General features: G+C 41.4%; 1 protein-coding gene across 2 annotated transcripts in view; it reads left to right on the top strand.

Annotated features, from left to right (window-relative positions):
* The window catches only part of INTS4 (integrator complex subunit 4), a 32,013-nt gene extending 8,598 nt beyond the window's left edge, over positions 1 to 23,415 (top strand). For both annotated transcript variants that reach the window (XM_071432939.1, XM_071432941.1), the window contains exons 11-23: positions 2,048 to 2,253; positions 3,791 to 3,933; positions 4,850 to 4,965; positions 6,810 to 6,943; positions 7,715 to 7,872; positions 11,160 to 11,253; positions 13,481 to 13,561; positions 15,308 to 15,438; positions 16,344 to 16,403; positions 18,060 to 18,219; positions 18,539 to 18,682; positions 19,426 to 19,546; positions 21,849 to 23,415. In XM_071432939.1, the coding sequence (XP_071289040.1) occupies positions 2,048 to 2,253; positions 3,791 to 3,933; positions 4,850 to 4,965; positions 6,810 to 6,943; positions 7,715 to 7,872; positions 11,160 to 11,253; positions 13,481 to 13,561; positions 15,308 to 15,438; positions 16,344 to 16,403; positions 18,060 to 18,219; positions 18,539 to 18,682; positions 19,426 to 19,546; positions 21,849 to 22,042 (1,742 nt within the window). In that variant the 3' untranslated portion in view covers positions 22,043 to 23,415. The remainder of the gene's footprint in view (positions 1 to 2,047; positions 2,254 to 3,790; positions 3,934 to 4,849; positions 4,966 to 6,809; positions 6,944 to 7,714; positions 7,873 to 11,159; positions 11,254 to 13,480; positions 13,562 to 15,307; positions 15,439 to 16,343; positions 16,404 to 18,059; positions 18,220 to 18,538; positions 18,683 to 19,425; positions 19,547 to 21,848) is intronic.
* The last annotated feature ends 770 nt before the right edge of the window (positions 23,416 to 24,185 follow it).

Genomic DNA, 24,185 nt, shown 5'->3' on the forward strand with positions numbered 1-24,185 from the left:
CCTAAAGGGGGGAGATCTGTGTTGGCTGATGGGCATTACTGTGATCTCTGATATGGCAGTTGTTTCAAAGGTGCTGTAGTGTTGCACAGAATTTTTGATAGAAGTGTTCAGTTGGGTAGAAAAAGCAAATTGCTTCCTATAAATGGTAAAGTTTTAGTAACATATATGGTAATAAGTGGCTTGCTTCTGGAGTGCAAAAACCCACTGGGATTATTTTTTGTTGTTGACTTAAATTTAACAGTTGGATGTGGTCAGAAATTGGCAGTTAGTTACTGCTGTTTGAAAATGGTGTTTTGTCAGCAGGAAGGAAATTGATAGAGTCATTTAGGTTGGAAGATACCTCTAAGACTATCGACTCCAAATATTAACCCAACACCACCAAGTCCACTACTAAACCATGCTCCCAGGTGCCACATCCGGATGATTTCTGAACACTTCCAAGGATAACAATTCCTCCACTACCCTGTGTAGTCTGTTCCAATGATTGACAACCCAAATGTTTTCCATCTAAACCTCTCCTGGTACAGTGCAAGGCTGGTATTTGCATAAGCCATGAAAATTCCAAGCTCTGAATGTAATTTTTGAATTTGCTTTTAATGTTATTGGAAGGATGAGGTTAAGTTAAAACATACAAAACCACCACAACAAAAATATTGTAGATTGTGTTGTAAAAGTGGGTTTATTGCTCCATGAGTCCTGCAAATAAATGCATGTTTTCCCAGTAGCTGAACTCTCCCTAAAGCTTGAAAGTGCACCTTCTTTTTTTCCTGACTAACAATAAAAAATGTTTCACTGGTTCAGCCCCTTGGCCCAATGAAACATGTTCTACAGTTTCTTGTGCCACAGGTCTTGAGTCAGTATGCTGCTGTCGAGGAATGTGGATAAAAGGAACGAATGTGAAATATACACAGATCTCTCTCTCCACTGCAGCATTTTTAAATACTGCTGAGCTCCCCCTGACTGGTAACCCTGCTTGAATTCCATGTTGTAGCTTAAATCTGAATTAGTGTGTCAGCTTATGAAAGCAGTATCAGCAAAATGTTTCTCTTCACTTAATACCTGGGTCTTAATGACCATGGAGACTCAGAGCTGTGACAAAAGCATCATTATTGAGCGAGCAGGGTCTTGCTGTCTGTGCATTTTTGTACTTGATCAGAATCCTGAGGAGTCAGATGTCTTCTTTAAGAGCAATAGGCCTAAAAGCTCCACACAAGTTCAAGTAAATGTTTTCAAGATGAGCTAATTTGAGTGAAAACTAGAAGTATGTTTAAAACGGCAATGTTTTTAAGACATCAGATTAATTACCATTTTTCTGATCCTAGCACATAAATGTTAGGGAAGCTAATGAGGATGATTATAGGGAAGAGAATCTCATCTCTGCCTAACCTTGTTATATTTGGGTATTCTTCAAATTCCTGCAAAGTTTTACAGTGTAAGTAGACTCAGGATACTTTCTGATGTGTTTTTTTACTTTAATTCAAATAACTTTAACATTTAGGTGGTACCTTTTCCCTTTGTCTTGAGGAATATGAAGTCAGAAAGCGGAAGACTTTCATTCTGTTAACTGCCAAAACGTTGATTCTCTGGGGCTTTTCAGCAATTCATAAAGTGCTGCATAGCAAGGTAAAAATGCAGTGAAAGCTCCAAGCAATTAAAATGTCAGGAAGAATAAAACAACCACAGTTTAATTAACTAAATTAGTTTGCTTAAGATACCAGTGTTAATGCTATGCTTGCAAAACACACTATGAAATATGCAGTATTTATTGATGGATTAGAGACCTGTTTTTCATCTGCAGGTCCCTTTTGCAGATGCTTATGGCAGCAGCAGGGCCTGTGTCAGAAGTGAGACTTGATTTGAAGATTTGTCTGTGAAGAGGTCCTCAGTGGGTCCCTGCTGAGGCTCTGTTGCCCTCAGCATTTCCTTAACATCTCCTGTCCTTAGCCCAGCCCTTGAAGAGTACAAGACCTCACTGTTGGGTGAATGTCCTTTTAAACTAGACAGTTTTAATTAATTTTCAGTGAATTCCCTGCTCCTCTTTTAACAGAGGTTCGAATTGCTGCGGTTGAAGCCCTGTGTATGTTGGCTCAGTCCTCACCTTCTTTTGCGGAGAAATGCCTGGATTTTCTGGTTGACATGTTTAATGATGAAATTGAGGAGGTCAGGTTGCAGTCAATACACACAATGAGAAAAATCTCCAACAACATCACTCTGCGGGAAGACCAGCTGGATACTGTGTTGGCTGTCTTAGAGGTAAGAAATTCTTGAGGGCAAGAATTGCTTTCCTGCTTGCTTTGGGGTGCTTAATTATGTACTGCTAATCAGTCCCTTCCTCTGAGAGCAAACCCACCCTTTTTTGGGGTTTTTTGACTCTTTGAACTCTGACAAAGTTTCCTAGAATCTGGTCGTTTGTAAGCACCAGGACAGCAGAATACTTCTGAAAGAGACAACTTTTAGATAAAAACTCTTCCTTTGATCACTGTGCTGTTCCCTCCGTGTGTTTCCTTCTGTCTTGTGTTGAGGTCCAGCACTTCATGCACTTCATGTTGCATGCAGCTTCATTTTCTTTCTGTGTCCTTGGTTCAGCTGCTTTGGCTACACCTTTGCTCACCAAGCAGAGCTGGCCACCTACATCTTTGCTCACCAAGCAAAACTGGCCTGAGATCTTTTTCTGTTGAGGGTGTTTGTCAGTGTGCTCTGCCATATTATTTTGAGTTTTCCTAACCACCATCCTCCCAGTCAGTGTTAAGCCAGGATTCAGGGAATAGCATGAGTCAGATGCTCTTCCTTGATGAGGTTGATCCAGGAAGAGATTTTAGCTGTATGAATGGTACTGTGTAAAACTGTCCTCTCAGACCTGATTTATTTGCTGAGTTATAGCCCCTGGGGCATTTTTTTTAATCTACTGCTTGTGGTAGGCAAGTTCCTGCTTCTTTTGGGAAGTGCCTTGGGAGGTCCTGCAAATCCACTGTTTCAGTCTCTTCACCTTTTATTTCCTTGACCCAGGGCAGCAGTTGCTGCTTTCAGTTGTGCCTCAGGAAGTAGCAAACTAATTAAACTTATTTTATCAGTCTGTAACAAATGCTTTGGAGTATGATCTGACTTTGCAAATGCAGCAATGAGCTTTAGGTGCCTCACATTTTTGTCATTATTTACATTTGTTTATGCTGGGAAACCTGTGCATTGAAGTATGAAAATGTCCTGCTTAGGCTGGGCTCTTCTGTGCTGACTTATCATGTATGATAAACTCTACATGTATTGTGGTTTATATTATCATAATTATCATCAGGCAGTGGGATAGCTTAAGTGTAGAATTATTAACATTTTAATGGATTTATCTGATTCTGAAAGATGCTTGGTGCTTTTCTGTAAAATCCATCTTCCAGTACAAAAATAAAGGATGTAAAAAAATACCATTAACTTTGGTGTCTAAATTGGTTCCAGCAGCGTAAATATGGAACACCAGGGTGTTGAGGGTAACTTCTGTTTTCACACCACTGCTTTCACTTTATCAGAATAATTGTACCAGGTACTCCTTGCTTTCTGACCAGACTTTGGAATTTGCTTTCCCTGTTGTCCTTGATCTCAGTTTCTGTTTCTCATCTGTGTCCCTTGCTTGTCTCTGTACCACATTTCTGGTGGGTTTTAGCTCTGGTGACTAGAAACAGGCACTGCTGTTCACAGACCTCTTTTACTAACTCAGCTAAGGAACAGAGGCTGCCACCTTTAAAGTAAATGTTTGTGCAGGCATGTTTCACTCAGCAGTGTCTGGGTTGGGTTTTTATTTTAGGATTCTTCAAGGGACATTCGGGAAGCACTTCATGAACTGTTGTGTTGCACCAATGTTTCAACTAAAGAAGGCATCCATCTTGCACTGGTGGAGCTGCTGAAAAACCTGACCAAGTATCCCACTGACAGAGAATCCATATGGAAGTGAGTGTGTTCAGTGTCCTTGTGTGTCTACTCACTTTCCTCTTCTTTTTAGTAAGTGAGGTGCTAGGAAATACTGAGCTTGCTAAGGAGGTAACAGGTATTGCAGGTGTACAATCCTGTTACTCTTTAAATATGTACTTATTCATGACTGGTGTAGAAACTCTGTGTTGTTCTTGCTTGTCAATACTTGCACTGGGAATCCAGATCTGATGACCACTTCTGGAAATGTGCCCCTATTCCAGGCACTCAATGCATTCACAGGAAAGATTAATTCTGTTTGAAACCTCATCTCTTCTATGCAAGTGTTTTTGCTAACTTGACATTGTATTAAATACTAATATTTACCAGCAGTTGACTGTATCAGTTGTGATAAGTGGATTGTGTTGTCAGAGGAATTTTTCTGTCTAAGTAAAAAGAAGGAACTTTTGCAGCAGATTTTTTGGTTGTTTAATGGAAGCAATAGAGGGAATGGTGCTCTACACACATGGTTTGAGATGGAATTCTTAGATATTACTCAAAACACCTGCTTTGACTTCCAGTGTACTTTTACATTGGTTTTGGAGTTTGTGGGTTTTGAGATTTTACCTCCTATCTTCCCTATTTCTGAAGAAAAAAAATGCACTCATTCATTATTCTTTAGTATAAAAGCTTCCTGGATTGTATAACTCCAAGTGTTAACTATTTTGTACACACTTTAAATTTAAAAAAAAATTACTGCATGTCCTTTCAGTTTTTTCAGATCCTATAAAATATTAATGCAAATGGTCAGTTGTAAAGAAACAGTGAGCTTGGACAGTAGGATTTTCTTGCTGACTGTCTAAAAGTGTTGCTGCAATATAAAGTAGTAATGCTTTAGAATGTTATATTTTGAAAAGTGCCTGTTTACTAGTATATATTTCAATCTGTGTATTTCCAGATGCTTGAAGTTCCTGGGAAGCAGGCATCCCACTTTGGTGCTTCCATTAGTCCCAGAGCTGCTGAGCACACATCCGTTCTTCGACACTCCGGAACCAGACATGGATGACCCAGCCTGTATCTTTATTCATGAAGCCAGTTGATAATTTTGACTGCAGTAGATTTTATTCATGATTTCCTGACTCTCACATTTCTTCAGCCATTTCTCCCTGTAGCAGACAAATAATCCTGTGCTTGTTTCTGAATCCCTTTGCACTTAGTTTGTTACTCAGCAAGTGATGAAAAAGCTGTTAGCTGGAACCATCTTCATAAATATCAGTGGACTATAATTGGTCTTCTTTTTATGCTGTGATGAATAATCAAGCAATTTGTCAAGGTTTAGGCTTTGCAGATGAGCCCTTTGATGTGAAAACATTTGTCTAGTTGCATTAGTTTTGAGGATGCTTTAGCTTTTAAATAAGAAGAATGTTTTTTCATATCTGTTTTCTTTTTACGTAGAAGTTTTTCTGTGCTCACTGCTGTGCAGTTTATAAAATAGCACCATCTCTAAGTACAGCAGTGCCTGAATCCCCATAATGCTTTGAATTTTTCATCTTTCTGAAATAATTCAATATCAGAAATCCTTATATTATTGTTAGCTCTTCCAGTGCTTTAGAATACAAACGATTATTGATACACCATTCTCCTCAACAACAGGAGATGCCTTGGAAATGCATTTTTCCATTGTTATTCCCCATGCTTCCCTTCTGTGTGATGGCAGAACATAATGTTATTTCTGATGCATGCTGAGACACGTTGGACTGGAACCTTCTTCTAGAAGCCTCTCCTTATTTTTCTCTCCAGTCACAGGCCATCGACCAGAAATTCTATACAGATTAAATGAATGCCTTGTGAGAATTGAAATGAGTTGGAATCAGGTGGAGAGAAATGAATCTGTAATTACATGGTTTAGTAATAATTTGAGTAAAGTTGTCCTGTGAATTGAGAATTAAAGGAACATTGCAGGGAGAAGAATGCTGTTCTTTAACTCAGTGCACCGTCCTGCCAGGAACCAAAGAATATTATGTTAGAGAGTGTTTTGGAGGTAACATGCCACCAAACTTTACAGAGGCATATTATGTGAAGATAGGCATGTGAGCCAGAAGCTGGGGTAAACCTGAATAGCATGTTTCCAGTGTAAACTGATATTTAAAACGTGGTTTTGTTTGCTTCAAAGCACTTAGGAAATTTGAATCAGAGCTTATGCTTGGGATCAGCCCTGTTGCAGGTGTCAGCCTTTGGGCTAACTTTTAAAGCCTTTGGCTGCTCTCTATTTCTGCAGGTCTCAGACTGTGAAAATGTGTTTTCTAGTTCGGAATTTTCTTTCCATGTTTGATTCTTTGGGTTGCTTAAACCCTGTGCAGAGTGATGTTTTTCAGGGCATCATAGGTAATGCATCAATTTTCAAAAATTTGACAGTTAATGTGTAATTTTGGACACTGTTAGGGCACCAAAAAACTTGAGCAACCTGGTCTAGTGGGAGGTGTCCCTGCCCATGGCAGTGTGGAGTTGGAACTAGTGGTCTTTAAGATCCCTTCCAACCAAACCACTCTGTGGTTCTGTGGTGCAAACTGGTGAGCACAGTGTAAGCTGTGAGGAAGGGTGAAACTCCACCTAATGCGCATGGTCTGTGTTTGGGATCCCTGGCTCCTTTCCTTTGTGTTGCTTCTGAGCCATCCCATGTTGGCAGTAACATCCTTTTTCCAGTATGGCTCACCCTGTAATGTTTGCACTTTGTACTTGATTTTAATCTGCTCAGACAGCTGTTTCTTCGGGTTTTGCTCAGTATTTTCCAACTATAAAGAACTTCCTAGACAAATCCTGGCAAAAGAAAGGGTTGTTGATGGCTTCTTTTAACTTCCCATCCCCAAGGAGCTCTTCTTGCTGTTTTTCATTTTTCTTTAACAAACCATTTGCAATAGACATCGCTGTTCTGGTTCTGATTTTTAATGCTGCGAAAAGTTGCCCAACAATGCCTGCCCTGTTCTCTGACCATACATTCAGACATTATGCGTATCTTCGGGACAGTCTCTCTCACCTGGTCCCTCCACTAAGAGTAAGTTGAAATAACTAAGTTTGGCTTGGACTTTGACACCTGTTAGAAATATTGCTAGTCTCTTTCATGTCTGTCTTTGTGCAACACTTAGATTCTGAAAGGTTTTTCTCCTGTCCGCCACAGGAATTAATATTGAAATGTGCATTAAGGCAGGAGAGACAAATGTTAAATTGTTACAATATGGAATTTGTAACATTTTAGGGACAACAGTAATATCATTGCTCTCAAATGAGAATAGTACATGGTTTGCTGGTTTGCTAAGAATACTGGGAAGGCAGTATTCCTGGGAGTTTTCTATAGCTCTGACTCTGTGTGGGAAAGGCCTTTGCAGATCTTCCAACATTTCACTTGTGCCCTACCTGAACTGCTTATTCGTGGGTGAAATGTGTTCCATTCTGCTTTGCAACATGTTTTTCCTGCATGGAAGTATGGGTAGGGTTGAATTTGGCTGTATCACAGCTCATAAAATGATTGGTGGATTGTGTAGTCTCGGACTTCCCTTGGCTTCACAGTGTTAAATGTAAGATGGGGAAGATGTTTCCCTCAAAGGGATGTTGAAGTTTAGCCTGAGGAGTGCAAGTGGATTGTAAAGTGGGGAGGATTGACTAACAAAGATGCAGATTTGAAAGCCTTGGTATAAATTTTGTATTTGAGAAATGAATTGAAGCTCTCAGTTTCTTGTTAAATAGATGCCAGCATTTTGCAGTGTTGTTCCTTGTGTTAGACTTTCCTCTTATTTTTTTTTCTTTGTGTGTGTTCCTTCTCACTTAGTTGCCGGGTAGAAAGCTGGTGTCCTCTGCTGTCTCTCCCAGTATTACCCCACATGAAGATCCTTCCCAGCAGTTCCTGCATCAGAGCCTGGAGAGGGTTTACAGCTTTCAGCACCTCGACCCACGGGGCATACAGGAGCTGCTGGAATTTACCATCCGGTAAGGCCTCAAGCTGCCCTCTTATGGAAAGATGTGTTAGGGTGCTCAATTACTCTGATGCAGGTGCTTTGCTTCTGAATATGAGTGTTGTAATTTGCTGTCCAGCACTTAACTTGAGCCTTCCTTTAGAGACTCTTGTGACAAAAGAGTGTTCATGGCCTGTTTTCAAATCAAATGAATGGTCTCAGGTCTGGCACAGCCCCCCAGAATAACCAGTGTGCATTTTGGGTGGAGGGCATCTTTTCAGCACATGGTAAAAGTTAGGTAAGGGTGTTCTTTTTTGGACTGTTCACTTATGCTAAAATACACTCTCAGTTTTTATGGTTTATGGGTGACAGCCTTGCATCTCATTCTCAGTTTTGTGTCCTTTTAATTTTGATCATATTATTTGTGATGTACATGCACAAGATTTTCTTGGGTATTTTTTTTTCGGGGGGGGAAGTATTGTCCCCTTTGCTCTTGCATTTTCTGGGTTCTGTGGGCTTTCATTCAGCAGGAAAGGACCTGCTTCTGGAATTTTTGGTTCTTATTGCCAGTCCCACTTAGGAAGGACTTGGGCATTCCTCATCAGTTTTCAAATCAGAGAGCTTTTCCAGGAATAGAAAACATTCTTGCATGCTGCTGTCTGCTGCTGTATAGATAAGGGTGTGTGGTGTTGCTTCTCAGTGTGGGTTTTATGCTGCCTCTTCCATTTCATCTCTAGACTGATTTACACAAACAAAACACTTGAAAAGGATCCTTTCAATGTCATTCCTCTGCTTGGAAAGAGCAAAAGAGCCTTATTTTAGGAATTAGGAAAACAATCCAAAAAGCTTTGTTTGGAATATGGAATTTTAAAAAAGCTTAATTATTTGAATTCCTTCAAAATAGCTGCCTTCTGTTGTGTGTATGTTGCTGTGAATCACTGTCACACCCATCTGCAGCAGAGAGTAAACAGTGTGCTCCTCACTGAAAACCCAGCTGTGGGAACTGTGAGGTTTGTCCTCAGCTGTTTTGCAGCTGCTGTGTGCCAGCCTAAAATATAGTGTCAAAGCATTTAATGCACTAAACACTTGAAACAGGTAATCTCTAGGCCAAGCATCCAGAACCTCTCAGGCAGGAGGGTCTGGGAACCTTCCAGGCCATGACTGTTTTCAGTTTTTGAGTTGATGGAAATTACTGCCTTGGCTTTTTTCCTGATGGGATTGCCCCCCAGGAAATCATACTAAACCAACTGCTCTTTTCCATCCTTAAGACAAAAGGAGGATTTTGGCAAAGCCAAAAAAAGTGTTAAAGGTTATTTTGCAGAGGGCAAGATATCTCTGCACCAGCAATTTGGTTGCTGAGAGCAGAAGGATAGAGGCAGTTCACAGTAGTGGATGTTGTCATGGAACATAACTCTCTCCTCCTTTATCATTGTCATCCACTAAAATAACAGACCTTGTGGAGTGTGTGTCTACTTGGGACTCAGAGTTTGGCTGCAGAGCCTGAGGGGGGGAGATCAGTCTGCAGTGTGGTTAGAAATGTTAAGACAGGCCGTTTAGCAAATCTATCTGTGGTTTAGTTTCTCCATCTATACAAGAATATTTTTTTTTCTTACAGGGATGTTGAAATCTGTTTAAGATTTGTAGGGAAATATAATTAGTGGAATTGGGAACTGTATAAGACTGGGAAATTGAATATCTGTCTAGTTGTTAGCTGAGAGATGACATCCTGTTCTGCATTAGTGTGTTGTGATGGGTTGTGGCATGGGAATTGAGCACCCAGGAGCCTCCTCTTCACTCTGCTCTCTGGAAAGAGATGAAATGGAACCTCTGTGTAAGGTTGAGGCTGGCTTGGCTGTTGGTGCATTGCTGTTGAAGGAAAGCACAACCCCTCTCTATGAGAGGAGCTGGAGTGTGTCCAGGGAAGGGCAACAGAGCTGGGAAGGGCTGGAGCACAAGTCTGGTGAGGAGCAGCTTAGGGAGCTGGGGGTCTTTATCGTGGAGAAAGGGAGGACCTTAACACTCAGGGGGACCTTAACACTCTCTACAACTGCCTGAAAGGAGGGTGTGGCCAGGTGGGGACTGGTCTCTTCTCCTGAGTGACAAGAGGATAGGTGGAAGCAGCCTCAAGCTGTGCCAGGCGAGGGTCAGATTGGATTGTAGGAAAATGTCTTCATGGAAAGGGCTGTCAAGCTCTGGAAAGGGCTGCCCAAGGCAGTGGTGTATTCACCGTTCCAGGAGGGATTTGAAAGACGTGTAGATGTGGCACTTTTGGTGCACTTGGCAGTGCTAGCTTAATGGTGGAACTGCTTGATCTTATAGGTCTTTTCCAACATAAATGATTCTATGATTCTCTGCTTAGGAAAGATTTTCTTTGACTGCATATTATACAGATAACCTCATGGATTTTTATTAATGTCTCAGGGCTCAGCAACTCTCTGGTTTGGCAGAGCCAAAGATTCAGAATTGCATCCTAAATGCAAAGATAAATCTAAAATAAACAAAAGAAAATGATCAGCTGAAAAATAAAATTGTTAAATTAAGTAGGAAATGTGGAAGTGACAATTTTAATAGACTTTGGATCAAAGTAAAATGTAGAGAAGAAAAGGCACATGTTGAAACCACATCATCCAACCTATTTTCAGTTCTGTAAAAAAAACCTAATTTTGTCTTTTTTAATGCACACTTTAAGAAGACTTGGCTAGCAGTAGAGAACTAAAGCCTTTTGGGTTCCATTAACTGACATTTTTTTAATATCATATTAAAAGCTGCTTATATTGCTGTATGATTTACAAGAATTACCATGCCTGGTAATGGTAACACACCATCTAGTTGGGCAAATATCAGTACATCAGATTCTAGCTTGGCTTAAAAGGGCAGCTCTATTTCAGATACACTCGGTTGCATGAGCCTAACACGGTCCAAACAACCTTTCTTAGCCAACATGAATAGTTTGATTTCCCAGCAGCGTAACACAAATGGGTCGTTTGCTGCTGTAGAGGGCTGGAGTGTTTTAAGTTAAATCTGGAGCTGCCACTCTGTGTGGTTCCCATGGGGCTGCAGAGTTATGTGGGTTGACAGGCTTAATGCTGCCACTGCTGTGCTGGTGTCAGCTTCCCAGAAGAAGGGACATGCCAAGTCCCAAGGTGCAAACTGCTTTGTAGTGTGTGTTTTGCTGCTGTTTCTGGTGCTTGCTCTAATAAAAGCAGGCAACAGGAATAGCTGGCTTTATTGTCACTGCCTTCTGAGTGTGTTTGGATTAAACTGTTCTCTGTCTCAACATTATTTTCTCTTTTTTATTTTTTTTTTCTCCACATGCTTCAGTGATCTTCAGAGGCTTGGAGAGCTGCAGTCAGAACTGGCAGGGATGGCAGATTTCACTGCAACTTACCTTCAGTGTCAGCTGCTCCTCATCAAGGTTTGACTTCATCTGGGTTTTTTTTTGAGCTGTTCTTCAGAAATGCCCCCAGTCCATCACAGTGGCATGCTTTCATGTTTTGATGCTCATGCTGAAAAGTGATGTGTGATGAAAGAGCAGGTTCTGTGGATTTCTGATAATCCTGCTTCCCTCCTGTGGCAAATAATTTATGCAGTAACTTTGCCAGTGCAGACCTCTGCTGCTGTACCTACGGCTTATGTTGGTTCGTGAGCATTTTGTCAATGCAGAGTTTATTTTCTGACAGAAATCATGCTGAGGGCAACTGTGTTAGGAGAGTAACTTTTCCCTGCTGGTGGCTACTGGAATAGTTTTTGTTAGACTGCTGCCATGAGTGCCATTTTTATAGACGGTGATTTGCAGAGATAGCTTTATTGGCACCAGTGCCAGAGGAGTTCTTAGGACTTGATATCAGTCATGCTTTCTTTTATAGTGCTGAAATGATCTATTTAGTTAGCAGGTCAAGTGGCTACTTAGACACCATTGCAGCAGCCCTTTGCAAAAGTCTCTTTTCAAAGTCAGCTTCTTGCTGTAAACAGGAACTAATTTTTTACTTCATAGGAAATCTTGAGCTGGAAAGGCCACTCTAGTTCCAACACCCTTGCTGTGGTCAGGGATTCCACTGGACCAGATTGCTCAGGGCTGTAAGCTGGCAGTAGTATTTAAGTTAGTCTCTTGGCATTCTTTGGTGTTTGAGTGTGACTTACACACAAATAAAAAAAAAAGCTTGTTTGTAAAGCAAGCAGCAAACAGGTTTCCAGAAGGAGCTCAATGAAAGTTTTGTTATGTAAAACCAAGGACGGATTTCAGTTGCTTTGCTAATGCATAGTTGCCAGTTGGCATATCTCATGGCAGGTCTCAAATCCTTGGAATATATTTATCAGCCAAAGGTATTTCAGATGAGCAGTGGTACAGTTCAGTACAATCCAGCTAAATCCAAAGTGAAATGTGCTGTGCAGACAGAGGACTAGCATTTGGAGATAGCTTTGTTGCCCTTCTCTAGGGTTTGACTGGAATGAACCAGATGGATTTTGCATCTGGCAGAGGTGTGCTCTGTTTGGAAGAAGGGTAAAAGCTGCATCAGCCATTCTTGGCTTGAGGTGTAGAACAGTCAATAGATCAGTGATGCAGAGGAGTCACTAATGTGCACAGAATGAAAAGTAACTGATTATATCAGGAATCGCAGAATATCCTGAGTTAGAAGGAATTTTGAGAATCATCTAATTCCAGACCCCTTCTTACAGGCAGGGACACCCTCCACTCACACAATAAAATTAGAAATTCTGACAGCTTGAATGTCCAAGTAGCCCTTTTCAATAGATTTCTTTCCAGTTGCTTCTTTTCCCAACAGGAAAAAAGCTGCTGGGGGAAAAAGTATCTTCATTTCCCAGTCTCTCAAGGCTTAAAAGGTTCCATACCTTAAAAGGCTCTACATACCCTGTGATTTTAGGGGTAGTTAACTGGGATTTGTGGGCCAGCCTGAGTGAAGGATACAGCCTGTATGTTCTTGAGCTTTGGCTACAGCCAGCCTTGTGCACAGCTGTGTCTAAGGACAGGCAACTTCAAAAAGGAGGCAGTGATAGAAATCATCCACTCAAGCTTTCTGCATTTTTTTAAACATAAAGCAAAAAGCAGATAGGGTGTGGTAGGCATTTGAGTTTTTCTCGGGTTTTGTTGTTTCTGGAGTGTTTTTTTGTTTTGGTTTGGTTTTTGTTGTTGTGTTTTTGTTGTTGTTTTGTTTTGTTTTTAATACCAATATCAGCAGCTGAATTAGACACGATATTTGTAATAACTCCAGGATTTTGGTGGGGCAGAGGAAAATTCAGAAATGTGGCTGTGGAAGTAAGTGTGTTTCTGGGGACAGTTGTTTTTATTCCCACTTATTGCCTTCTCTGTGAGATTGCCATGATCTTGGTCTCAGGGGGGTGATGACAAGTGGCCTGTTAGTTTTCTTTATGAAGTGCAAGTAGTTTGGCTTGACGAGTCTCTCATTCACAGCTTTGTTAATATTATTCTCAACTTCCTTTATGTTTTCTAGTTGTATAGGTGTCTCTGTTTCTTTATAGAACAATGTATATTTTGGAGGCCTTCATTCCCTGTGTTATATTTATGTTTAAAAACACAAGAGAAAGCTTTGGCATGTTTTTTCAACCAACTGTTTAGACTGAATTGGATATTTATCATCATTTCATGTTTTTTTTTCTTGTAGGCCTTGCAGGAGAAGTTGTGGAATGTGGCAGCTCCCCTGTACCTGAAACAGAATGCGTTGGCATCTGCTGCAGCAAAACAGGTGAGGTGGAAGCAGCTGAGGGAGTCTCCTTGGGTAGGAGTCTTTGGTTGGCCATGGAACAGTTACGCACTTCTGACCTTCCACTACCATGGTCTGTCCAAGTAAATCCTAGTCCCCCAAACTGGGGTCATTTCTCTTCTCTTCAAAAGATGAGTGGGGAGGGAGGGAAGTTCATGACTGCTGTAAAAAGGCAAATATCACACTCATCTTCCAGAAGGGTAAGAAAGAAGATCCAGAAAATTGTGGGCTGCTTGTCCTTGCCTCTTTCCCGGGGAAGGTTGTGCACCAAATACTTTAAAAAGCTGTTCCTAAACAAGATCAACAAAGCTTGGAACAGCCAGAATGCATTTCTCAAGAATAAATTATGGCTGACCACCACCACAGCTCTCTATGGTGAGGGGACTGATGCTATGATAAAGGGGAGGACAGTGGAAGTTGCAGAGCTTGGATACAGTCTTTTTAATTTCTTTTGAAAGAAATAATTTCTTTTCACATAATTTCTTTTTCACCAGACTTGCAGGATTGTGGCTGAATAATTAGGTGGTAAGGGTCCTGCAAAATGAGGAACCAGTTGATATGCAGGAGGGCATGGCTGCTGGTCTGGACAGACTGGGGCACTAGGATGACAGGAACCTCATCATGTTCAGTACGTTGAATATGAGACACTGCAGGAGGCCAGCTGCAAATGACTTGGTTTGGGAAATGATCCAGCTCTGGGGAGATGACATCTGGAGAGCTGTGTTGTGTGTTGGCCTCCCCAGTAGAAGGAAGAGGCTGACAAACTGGGGCAAATTCAGGAGAGGGCCACCAGTGTGCTGAGGGGTTGGAGACATTACCTGCAAGGAAAGGCTGAGGGAGCTGGAATTGTCCAGCCTGCAAAGAGCAGGCTTCAGGATGGATTTACTTCTGTCTAGCACTGCATCATTACAGGATATAAATGAGACAGAGCCAGACTACTCTGGATAGGAGGCAGTTGGCAAATGATGAGAAATTTTGATCAGCTATAAAGGGAAAATTTCCTGTAAGGATGGTTAAGTACTGTTGCCCAGAGAGGTGGGGGGGAATCTCTGTTGTTGGAAGTGTTTGCAATTTGATGTGGCCCCGAGTTACTGGATCTAATGAGACCTGCTCTGGGCAGGTAACCAGGCTAGATGGTTTCTGGAGGTCCCATCCAATCTGAGTTATTCTGATTCTGTAATGTATAAATTATCCTCAAAAAACTGAAGCTGAGCCCTAAGAAAAGGTAAAGAAGCAAGCAAGGTCTGGTAAAAAATAGTCTGGTAACAAATCTAGGGTCAAAGCAAGTTCATGGATCTTTTGGGAAACCCTGCTGATACCGAGTCTTCAGATAATTAAGATGTAATAGACAGGTACTGCTGTGCATCAAAGCCTTCTCTGCTGCTGATGAGTAGAAACAAAAGCCATTCAGCTTTTGAAATCTTCTCTGATTGAAATGTTTGTCTTGGGTGCCCTCTTGAGTAGTGTGTGAACCTCCTGGAAAGTGTTTTCTGTTGTGATGGTGAATGTAGGTCACTTGCTATCAATGCAAGATGAGTGTTCCCTGTTAAATAACTTGAAAGTTCTTTGGCATCTGCACAGTCATACTGAACTCGGCTGTATTAATTTGAGCACTTCCTCTTGCTTCATATGTTGGTATGAGATAAAAATACCAGAATCTGGTGATGATGGTTCTACCAGGGCTTAACAGTCTGATGGTGTTTTATCCCTGTGGTGTCTGTCTGGCAGATCCTGGAAGAAACTTACAAAATGGAGTTCATGTACAGCGGAGTGGAAAGCAGACAAGTGGTCATTATTCACCACATGAGACTGCAAGCCAAGGCCTTGCAGCTGATAGTGACTGCCCGCACCACCAGAGGGTAAGCATGACCTGGCCTAAGGATCTTCTTAGGGTTAGCTCTAAGATTGCTGTCCCTAAGCTTTGTTTAAAAAAGCAGCAAGGATAAATTAGACACATAACACGGCAGTGTGCCAATAACCATTTGTTAGAGTAATTCAGAACAAAGAACCTTCTTTTGCCTTTAATACAGCTGTATAGGGACACAATCCTGAATTAGATGGCAAAACTATTGGGAAGATGCGTTTTGGGGGTTGAGTTCTCTCATTTATGAGCATAAAAATAGGTCAAAAACATTGCAGAGTTGATATTTGGGACCTGTTTAAATGGGGAAAAGTCATGTATCAAAAGAATGGACCAAACATGTTTGCTTCATTAAGTATTCATTGCTGAATTTTTAGCATCAGGAAAGTATTGTCCTCCTGACTGATCTGCAACTGCTGTGTGTGACTCAGACAGAAACTGCTCCTGTGCAGGCTTAGGTACATGAGAGGCTCTGAGTGGTTTGTTTTGGCTGCTGAAGTTAAAGAAGTGACACATGGTTGTAGAATGAGAACTCCAGCTGGTGGAATTAGAGCAAGTTAATTACTGTCCTAGTTTACTTCTGTTTCAGGTTTGCTGCCATCAATTTACTGTGTTACCATGGAGGTCCATAATATATTTGCCTTTTAACCTCTTGTTTTATAGGTGGAAAATGAGCATTTTCTAACAGTCACTTTGGGAGCTTTATTAGTACCTTGTGCAGATGGGGGGTTTTATGTAAGAGGGGGATATAGATAAGTGAGGAATATTTTCTTCTTTCAATAACTGTAAGATCTTCCCATTTTTAGGAGGTCTAATGGGTTTCCAAACCACCTAAATGTGTATAGCCATAGAGACATTCTTCTTTCTTTAAAAGTAAACCAAGGAATATTATTTTCATTACAGAGTGGAACCTCTTTTTGGGATGTGTGAAAAATTCCTCCAAGAAGTGGATTCCTTTCAGAGGTGACAAACTCTATTGCTTCTTCATTTTGTATTAGAAAGTCCCACCACCATTGTCATCAGGGGATATTCACTTTGTTTTTCATCTCTTCACATCTCCCTTCCCTGCTGTCCTGCATTGGGAACTGTCATGGGATAATAATAAAGCAAGAAGAACCTTTGTAGTTCAAGTCCTTAACAAGTCCTTAACATCAGGATATTATGCTGGTACTTCAGAAACATGTGCTCTGAATTAATTTTTTATAGAATAGCTGTTTGGTTTTTTTTTCTTGTATTTATAAAGATTTATCTACTTCGAGTAGATGCTGTTTTGATAAATACTTTTTTTTTTATTTGTTATTTTGTCTCCTGGAGTCCTGAGAGTATTTTGACCTTTCAAAGATTAATAAAAAAGCAGATTACCCTTGATGTACTCAATGTGTAGCAAAAAGTCAGACAAGAATTCTGCAGTATCTTTCCCGGCCCTGTCTACTGCTTTTGCCTCCTCTCAGTAGTCACCTTTACTTCCAGGGAGAGTAGATGTATGAAGTGTCAATTTGATGATAAGATTGATTCTAGTGAAAGGTGTCCCTGCCCCTGGCAGGGGTGTGGGACTAGGTAATCTTTGAGATCCCTTCCAACCCAAAGCATTCTATGGTTCTGATTCTGTGAAACAGTGATGAATTCTGCTGATCCTGAGACTCAGTGCAAGGAAAAAATACACACAAAATGAAGAGTTCTATCCTCCAGCTCCAGCTGGGCATTAGGGTAGGACAGATTTGGTCCTGTTTTCTTATCAGTTAACCAGCCATGGCTGCCAAGCTTATAATAAATGTGAATTTAGTCAGAACTAGAAATAAAATTCTGCTCAGCCAAGTAAAGATACTTGTATCTCTGGACTAGCTATCCAATTCCCTGCTGAGTCATAAAATCATGGAATCACGAAATCATAGAATGGTTTACATAGGAAGGGACCTTAAAGACCATCTTGTTCCAACTCCCCTCCCACGGGCAGAGACCAGAACTCCATCCAGCCTGGCCTTAAACACTTCCAGGGATGAGGCTTCCACAGCTTCTCTGGGCAACCTGTGCCAGTGCCTCACCACCCTCACAGTGAAGGATCTCCTTCTAAAATAGAATCTAAATCTTTCCTCTGATAGTTTAAAACAATTCTCATTTGTCCTGTCATGATCTGCCTGATAAAGTCTTCTTCACAAGCCCCCCTCTAAGTACTGAAAATTTGTCATGAGGTCTCCCTGGAGCCTTCCCTTCTCCAGGCTGAACACTCCCAACTCTCTCAGCCTGTCTTCAGAACAGAGGTGCTCCAGCCCTCTGAGCATTTTCATGGCCTCCTCTGTTCTTCTTACACTCTGAACTCTAGAACTGGGCACAGTACTCCAGCTGGGATCTCGTGAGGTCAAAGAAGAGGGGGAGAATCCCCTCCTTTGACCTGCTGCCCACACCACATAGCCCTTGATGGTGTCAGTTTGAGCATAAGGTACAGTCCCAACAAAAGTAGGCAAAGTCATCTCTTATGGATGAGACACACCAGAAGAGGAAGGCAGGTATCTAATTCTGTCATTATAACTAAATATAAGGATTAAGTAGCTTGACTAAAAATAACAATACTGTGGGAAAAGTTGGAAAAAATATTTGATTTTTAATCTATTATTGACACAGGTGTTTCATCTCTGAGCTTCCACATATGCAAGGCAGTTTTGTAGATAAATTGCTGGACTTAATGCCCAGACTTGTGACATCCAAGCCTTCAGAAGTGGTCAAGATTCTTCAGGCAACACTGCGACAAAGTACCTTTCTCCACCTTCCTCTTCCAGAGCAGGTTGGTTTAACAGAAAATTAAAAAGCAATATCCTTGTGGACTGTCTTGGCATCTGACTACTTTCTAATATACCAAGAGGCTTTTAGAATTCAGGGTATTGTCAGACACAACTCCTATTTATTTCTTGTTTGTCTTCTTATCTAGCATCCTCACAACTACTGCTAAAAAACATTAAAAACTTAGTAATTCCTGGCAATAAAAAAAAAAAAAATCCAAAGTTTATGCAGATCTCTGTTAAGAACAGTAGTAATTAAGATTTTTTTTTTCTTTCCTCTTTCCCCCATCTTCTGAATTTTGCCAATCACTTTGTGCCTAACAGCTCCATAGAGCCACTGCAAACATCATTGAGCCTACTGGTGAATCTGATAATCCCCTGAGGTTTACATCAGGATTGGTTGTGGCACTGGATGTTGATGCAACTCTGGAACATGTTCAGGATCCCCAAGGAACTGTTAAAGTTCAGGTAAGAAGTCATTTGACATAAATGCAAACAAGATTATGTCTTGGGGCAGTTTCTTTAAGGATGTCAATACTTCTAGATTGTAAATAATGATACATTTTATTAGTAACAATGCTGGATTTCTGTGTTTTGACCAGTCATTCAGAAACTGGTTTGTCTGGAGTGTGCTGAGAGTTGATGTGGGTGCAGTTCTGAGAGTTTGCTTTGAGCACTTGGATGTCATTCTGTGCACATTCCTTGTGCACTGTGCATGTTATGGACATGAACACCAGTAAATGCTGGTGAGCTTCCAGCTGGTCTGGTGGGAGGAGAAGCAGCAAAAGAAGTTGTTCTGAGTGGCACAAAAATACATAGGCTCTTGGCTCTCTGTATTTCCAGCTTTTCTTCCTGCTGCTGAATCATTAGTTTTTGATGCAGCTGAGGAGGTAGGAGTGGTGTGATCCAAGTAAAATATGCAGCATCACTGCTTAACAAAGAAACAAGAACCTCAGTTACAATGCAGAGGAAGAAGCTGATGTCATTGTGGCCTGTTTCCCACCTGTGCTGTGGGTTTGAAAGGCAGCATGTGGCTGTTATATCCAGGGCAGCTGAACTCCTGGCTCCAAGCTAAAGCCCACTTGTCTTGCCTTCCTAACCCAGGCAGTAAACAGCCAAGTAATACACTGTTCCACTGTGCAGATCCCCCATGCAGTTGTCATTCCTTTGTTGGTTTGTTTTTTGTTTTATTTTTCCTTGTTCCCCTCTAGGTGTTGTATCCAGATGGACAAGCACAGCTAATCCATCCTAAACCAGCTGACTTCCGAAATCCTGGCCCTGGGAGGCACAGGCTGATAACTCAGGTTTACCTCTCTCACACAGCCTGGACAGGTAATGTTAATGATACAAGTTAATGTGGCTGTGTGGCTGCACTTCTATTGGACATAAGTTACATCCCATAGTCTGGGGGCTCTGAGGATCCTGGAGCTGTTGTTGGTGCTGCCCTTGGTGTTGATCAGGCCTAGGAGTAGTTACAGCTCCCTGTTTACCAGGCACTGCTGCTCTGTAAGGAAATAGAGAGGCTGTTGTTTTGGGAGAGCCCTGGGAGCCTTCACATGAGAGCTGTGTTCAAGGTGAGGTCACCCCTCATGTGTAGAGCAAAGTCAGCTCTCAGAGCCAGGTCTGCATCCTCAGGTAAAGGCAAAGGATCATGGTAAACTGACTCCTTGTAAGTCATTGTTTCAGGTCTCACAGGTATCTGAGCATGGCAGGGAACAGTACAGCGGTACCATTTCATTGCTGATTCAACTTTCACCCTTTTAATGCTCTAAAATTCCCCGCTTTAGTTCTGATGATGATGTGACTCCAACATTCGCCTCCAGTCTCAGCTGCTGTTCACACTTCCCCATGGAAGCACTTCAGTAATTGGCTTATGGACGTCAAAAAACAAAAGCAAAGTGTATTTCATTCACAGCTCCTTCTACTTCATTCCCTTCTACTTCATTCAAATGTGGGGGTTTCCTCTGAGAGGTTTTTTTCCTAAGCAATTTTTCATTGGATTTGTTGATCTTTTTTTTTGAACCAACAGAATTTGGTTTATTGCTGTGTTCCTTCACATACCCTTTTTTTTATATAGTACTCTCATGGTGTAATCACTCATCCTGCTGTCTTTGTTTTGTTTTGGAGAAGAAAACATAGTACTGTTTCTAGGACTAGAAGTATCTGTGTTTAAGGGTTGATCCTGTTACTTCACCATAGAGAGCTGAAGTTCTTATTTCTACTTCTTCAGTGTTCACTGGAAGGGCATTTTAAGCATGGCCCTGAGGGATTCTGTTCTGGTGTCTCCTCGAGGCATTATTTTAATCATTAACTTTGACACTGGCACTTAGGCATATAAAACAGGGGGAAGATACTGAGCTGGGAGGGGCTCAGGAAACGGTCAGAATTGCCTTGAAATTCAAGTGGAGAAATTGCTTTGAATTTAAGACAATAAAACTTGTTACAGGCCAGTAGAAAGAGTGTGCTTGGGAAGGAGAATGCCCAAGTGCAAAGCACTGATTAACTGCCAGGTGTAGAGCAGAATGAAAGAGGTGACTGCAGGCTGCAAATAAGAGTTGGTGGACTGACAAAAAGGTGAGCTCAGGGAGCTGTTGGCTGAAGTGTGGAGTAACTGTGCAAAAGAGTTATTTCTTGTGTTCTGTGTGGTGCTGATGATGTCTCAGCTGGAGACCCCATGCAGTTCTAGATGTGGCATCTTAAAATCCTGTGGGTTTCAGCAGGTTTCATTTAGTTTTCATTAATGTGGTCCTGTTATGGGTTATCCCTGCTATACAGTTAAGTCCCGCACACCACCTGGTGCTCCCTCCCCAGTGGGACGGGTAGAGGATCAGAAGGGCAATGTGAGAAAACTCACGGGTATTACACTGTACAGCAATAGCTACAACATCCCTGTGTTATTGACACTATTTTGGTCACAAATCCAAAACAAGGCATCGTGCAAGCTACTATGAAGGAAAATTAACTTTATCCCAGCCCAAACCAGTAAAGTCCATACAGAAAACCTAAACAAATCCGGTTTTCAGTCTAGAAAGGAGAACTTTATTGTGTATGTAAGTCCAGCAGTAAGTCCAGGGTAATGCTGTGTATACTGAAACCCCTGTACTGTTCTGACCACTGTGAGAAGAGTAAATTGAAATTATCCTATAGACAGTATTAGGGACCTTGCTCTGCCCAGGTGCATAGTTGGTGAAAGAGAGGAAGAGGCTGTCTGGCATGCGAAAACTTCCAAAAAAAGAGAATCTTCAAGTAATCTCCTGTGCCACAAGTGTTGCCAGATGGCATGTGGACTGATCCTGACATAAATACAGTGAGCAGAGCCTGCTAATTCTGTGTGGGTTTTAATGATTGTTATTATTTCATTGAAGTTACCTTCCAACAGTTATTTTAGAAGGTTGCAAGTTAGTGGTAAGATTTAAGTGATGACAGAGAGGAGGATAAACTTCGAACAGTCCTTAGTTCTGCTGTGCTGAATGTAATGCTAAAAGCTTATTTTCACACACTAGACTGGATTCTGGTCGCTCCAGAACAGCTCTGTACATACCCACCGTACATGAAATTAAAATTCATTTGATGTTGGTTGTTCACTGTGCAATGACAATCACATTTGGATTGTTCTATTTTTTTTTCTCTGCAGAGCCATGTCAGATTGAAGTGCGATTGCTGCTGGCTTACAACTCCAACAGGAGCAAGGCATCTACCAGAGTTCCTAAATCTACCTGGAGTGAGAGCTTGGAGGCTCTCCCACCCCCTGAAAATGGCATAGAGGGGACCATCCCCTTCAGCAAACCTGTCAAGGTGTATATAATGCCCAAACCTGCCAGGCGGTGAAGGCTGGTGCTGAAAAACCTATTTATGGGCTTTGTTGTGTCCAAATGCAGTGTCCGAGACAGCAAGCCAAAACAGCCTTCACATGCCTAAAGGGAGTCAAAATAAAGCTACTGAAGAACAGGTCTCTTAGGCAGCAGGCAAATACAGGAATTACTCAGCTAGTTAGGAGTGGTTTCAAGAAAATGCAGGTTTTTCTGTAATTGACTCAACAGAAACACAACAGTTCACCATCAGCATTCCAGTAGTAATTTCACTGGGCTGTACCTTCAGTTTTTACCTATCAAAAGTCTTTCTCCAAGGCCTCTAGGTTTTCTGCTATGTATTTACTATGTAAATGCTTGGGCACATAAATCAATGTTATTTTTATAGTACTCTGAAGTGAAGCTGAGGAGTTCAGCATTTTGTGTGGAGTTTTTGGTTTGTTTCTGGGGTTTTCTGGGTTTGGTTGTTTTGGTGTTTTGGGGTTTTGTTTTGTTTTTAATGTCTAAAACTTGCATTTGTACACCGGTACCTAATTTCTTAACAGAAAAAATAATATTCTAAAAAGTACTGTTGTTCTTGTGTGGGAACAAGCACTTAGGAAGGAAATTGCCAGTTGCTGTTCTACATCCTCTACAGCTGTACTGAAGCTGGTCCAGCTCTGGGGAGGGCACAGGTTGTTCATGGTGCAGGGGCAGGAGGAAGCTCTTTGTGCAGGTGGCAGAAATTCAGTCAGCAGGAGGTGGAGTTTAACTAACTTACAGCAACAAAGCAGTTTGTCTCCTGTTGCACCTTTGTACAGCTTGAGGAGCAATGTGATTAAGTACCAGTTGGAAAATTCCTAACCACAACCCACTAAGTTTTACAGGATCTGTTTCTGTGTGATGATCCTGGCTTGAACCAGTCTTAGTGGGATGTGAAAATCTATGATTTTCAATTTGGCAGCACTTTTGGCTCTCAAAGTCTTTCTTGTCAGTTGAAGTAGCCACACACCCTCTGTTCAGCAGCAGTTGGGCAGCTTGTCAGTGTTCCCCTCTGGAGGTGAGCTGGGAGTACAGAGGGACAAGAATTTAGTTAAAACATGATCCATCTGGCATTCCTGTCAGGAAGTGTGTCTGCGCATTGCTTCTGTGTGCCAGGCTTAGTGGACTGAGTAGCCTCCTGTGATTTGTAGCAATCCTTTGGTAGGATTTTTTAGGAGGGCCTAATGTGTGAAACATTCTAGTGCAGCAGCCCAAATGTTGCCTGTGTTCATGAATCAGTTGGGGTTTTTTTCTTTTTTAAAAAGAGGTGTATTTTTAGCAAGTAAACAAAACAGTGAAGAAATACTTTCCACTTGTATTTAGTGTAAATAACCCCTTACATGCTTTCCTACAATAAAATTGGAAAACTTATGCTATTCTGTTTCTTTTCTTATAATATGAGTGAACATGGATGCCTGCATGGTTCTTGGCTAGTAAGATCACTGCATGTTTTTTGTGATTTAAATTTTTTAGCACTGGTGAGTTGTAGCCCAAAGGCTCATAACCATAAAACTTTGCTGCTGCTTTAGGTATTCTTGAATTAAATTTACTTTCTTAGTGCTTCTGCTCTTACAAACTGCTTTTTGGTGTTTCACCTTTGGGGCACTGCTTTGAAAATTGCCTGCCCATCTGACAGCTGAGTTGTTACTGTCTGACTTGTCTTTTGCATCCTCAGTTCAGTTCCCAGCAGACAGGGTTGATGTATCTCTCATTAGGAGGCTGTGTCTGGGCAGATATTTGACAAGTTGAGTGAGCTCATTACAGACTTTTTCCTTTTTCTTCCCCTCATTCTGCATTTCAGCAGTATTTTGTGCAGTTTGTCATCTCAGTAGTGTTTCTAATTTAGATGGTGTCCATAGGCTCCAGACCACAATGGATGCTGTGGTAGGCACAGCAGATATTTTCAATATCAAAATTTAGGCATCTTTCTCTCTTTTGCTAAGTACTGGATCAAATTTCTACTATTTTGTTCCCCTCATGCTGTCCTTGATCCCCTTCCATGTAACATACCAGGCAAAGAGTGAGTGCGTTCTGTATTGCTGCCGAGAATCAGATACTGCAGGGCTGTGGAAAAGTTCTTCCATCTGTAATTTCAAGATGCCTAAAACAAGCTGAAAATGTAAGGCTGCTATGAACATTTC

This window comes from Agelaius tricolor, unplaced genomic scaffold (assembly GCF_023055355.1).
Source record: "Agelaius tricolor isolate 1412-34295 unplaced genomic scaffold, bAgeTri1.0.p SCAF_9, whole genome shotgun sequence".
Taxonomy (NCBI): Eukaryota; Metazoa; Chordata; class Aves; order Passeriformes; family Icteridae; genus Agelaius; species Agelaius tricolor.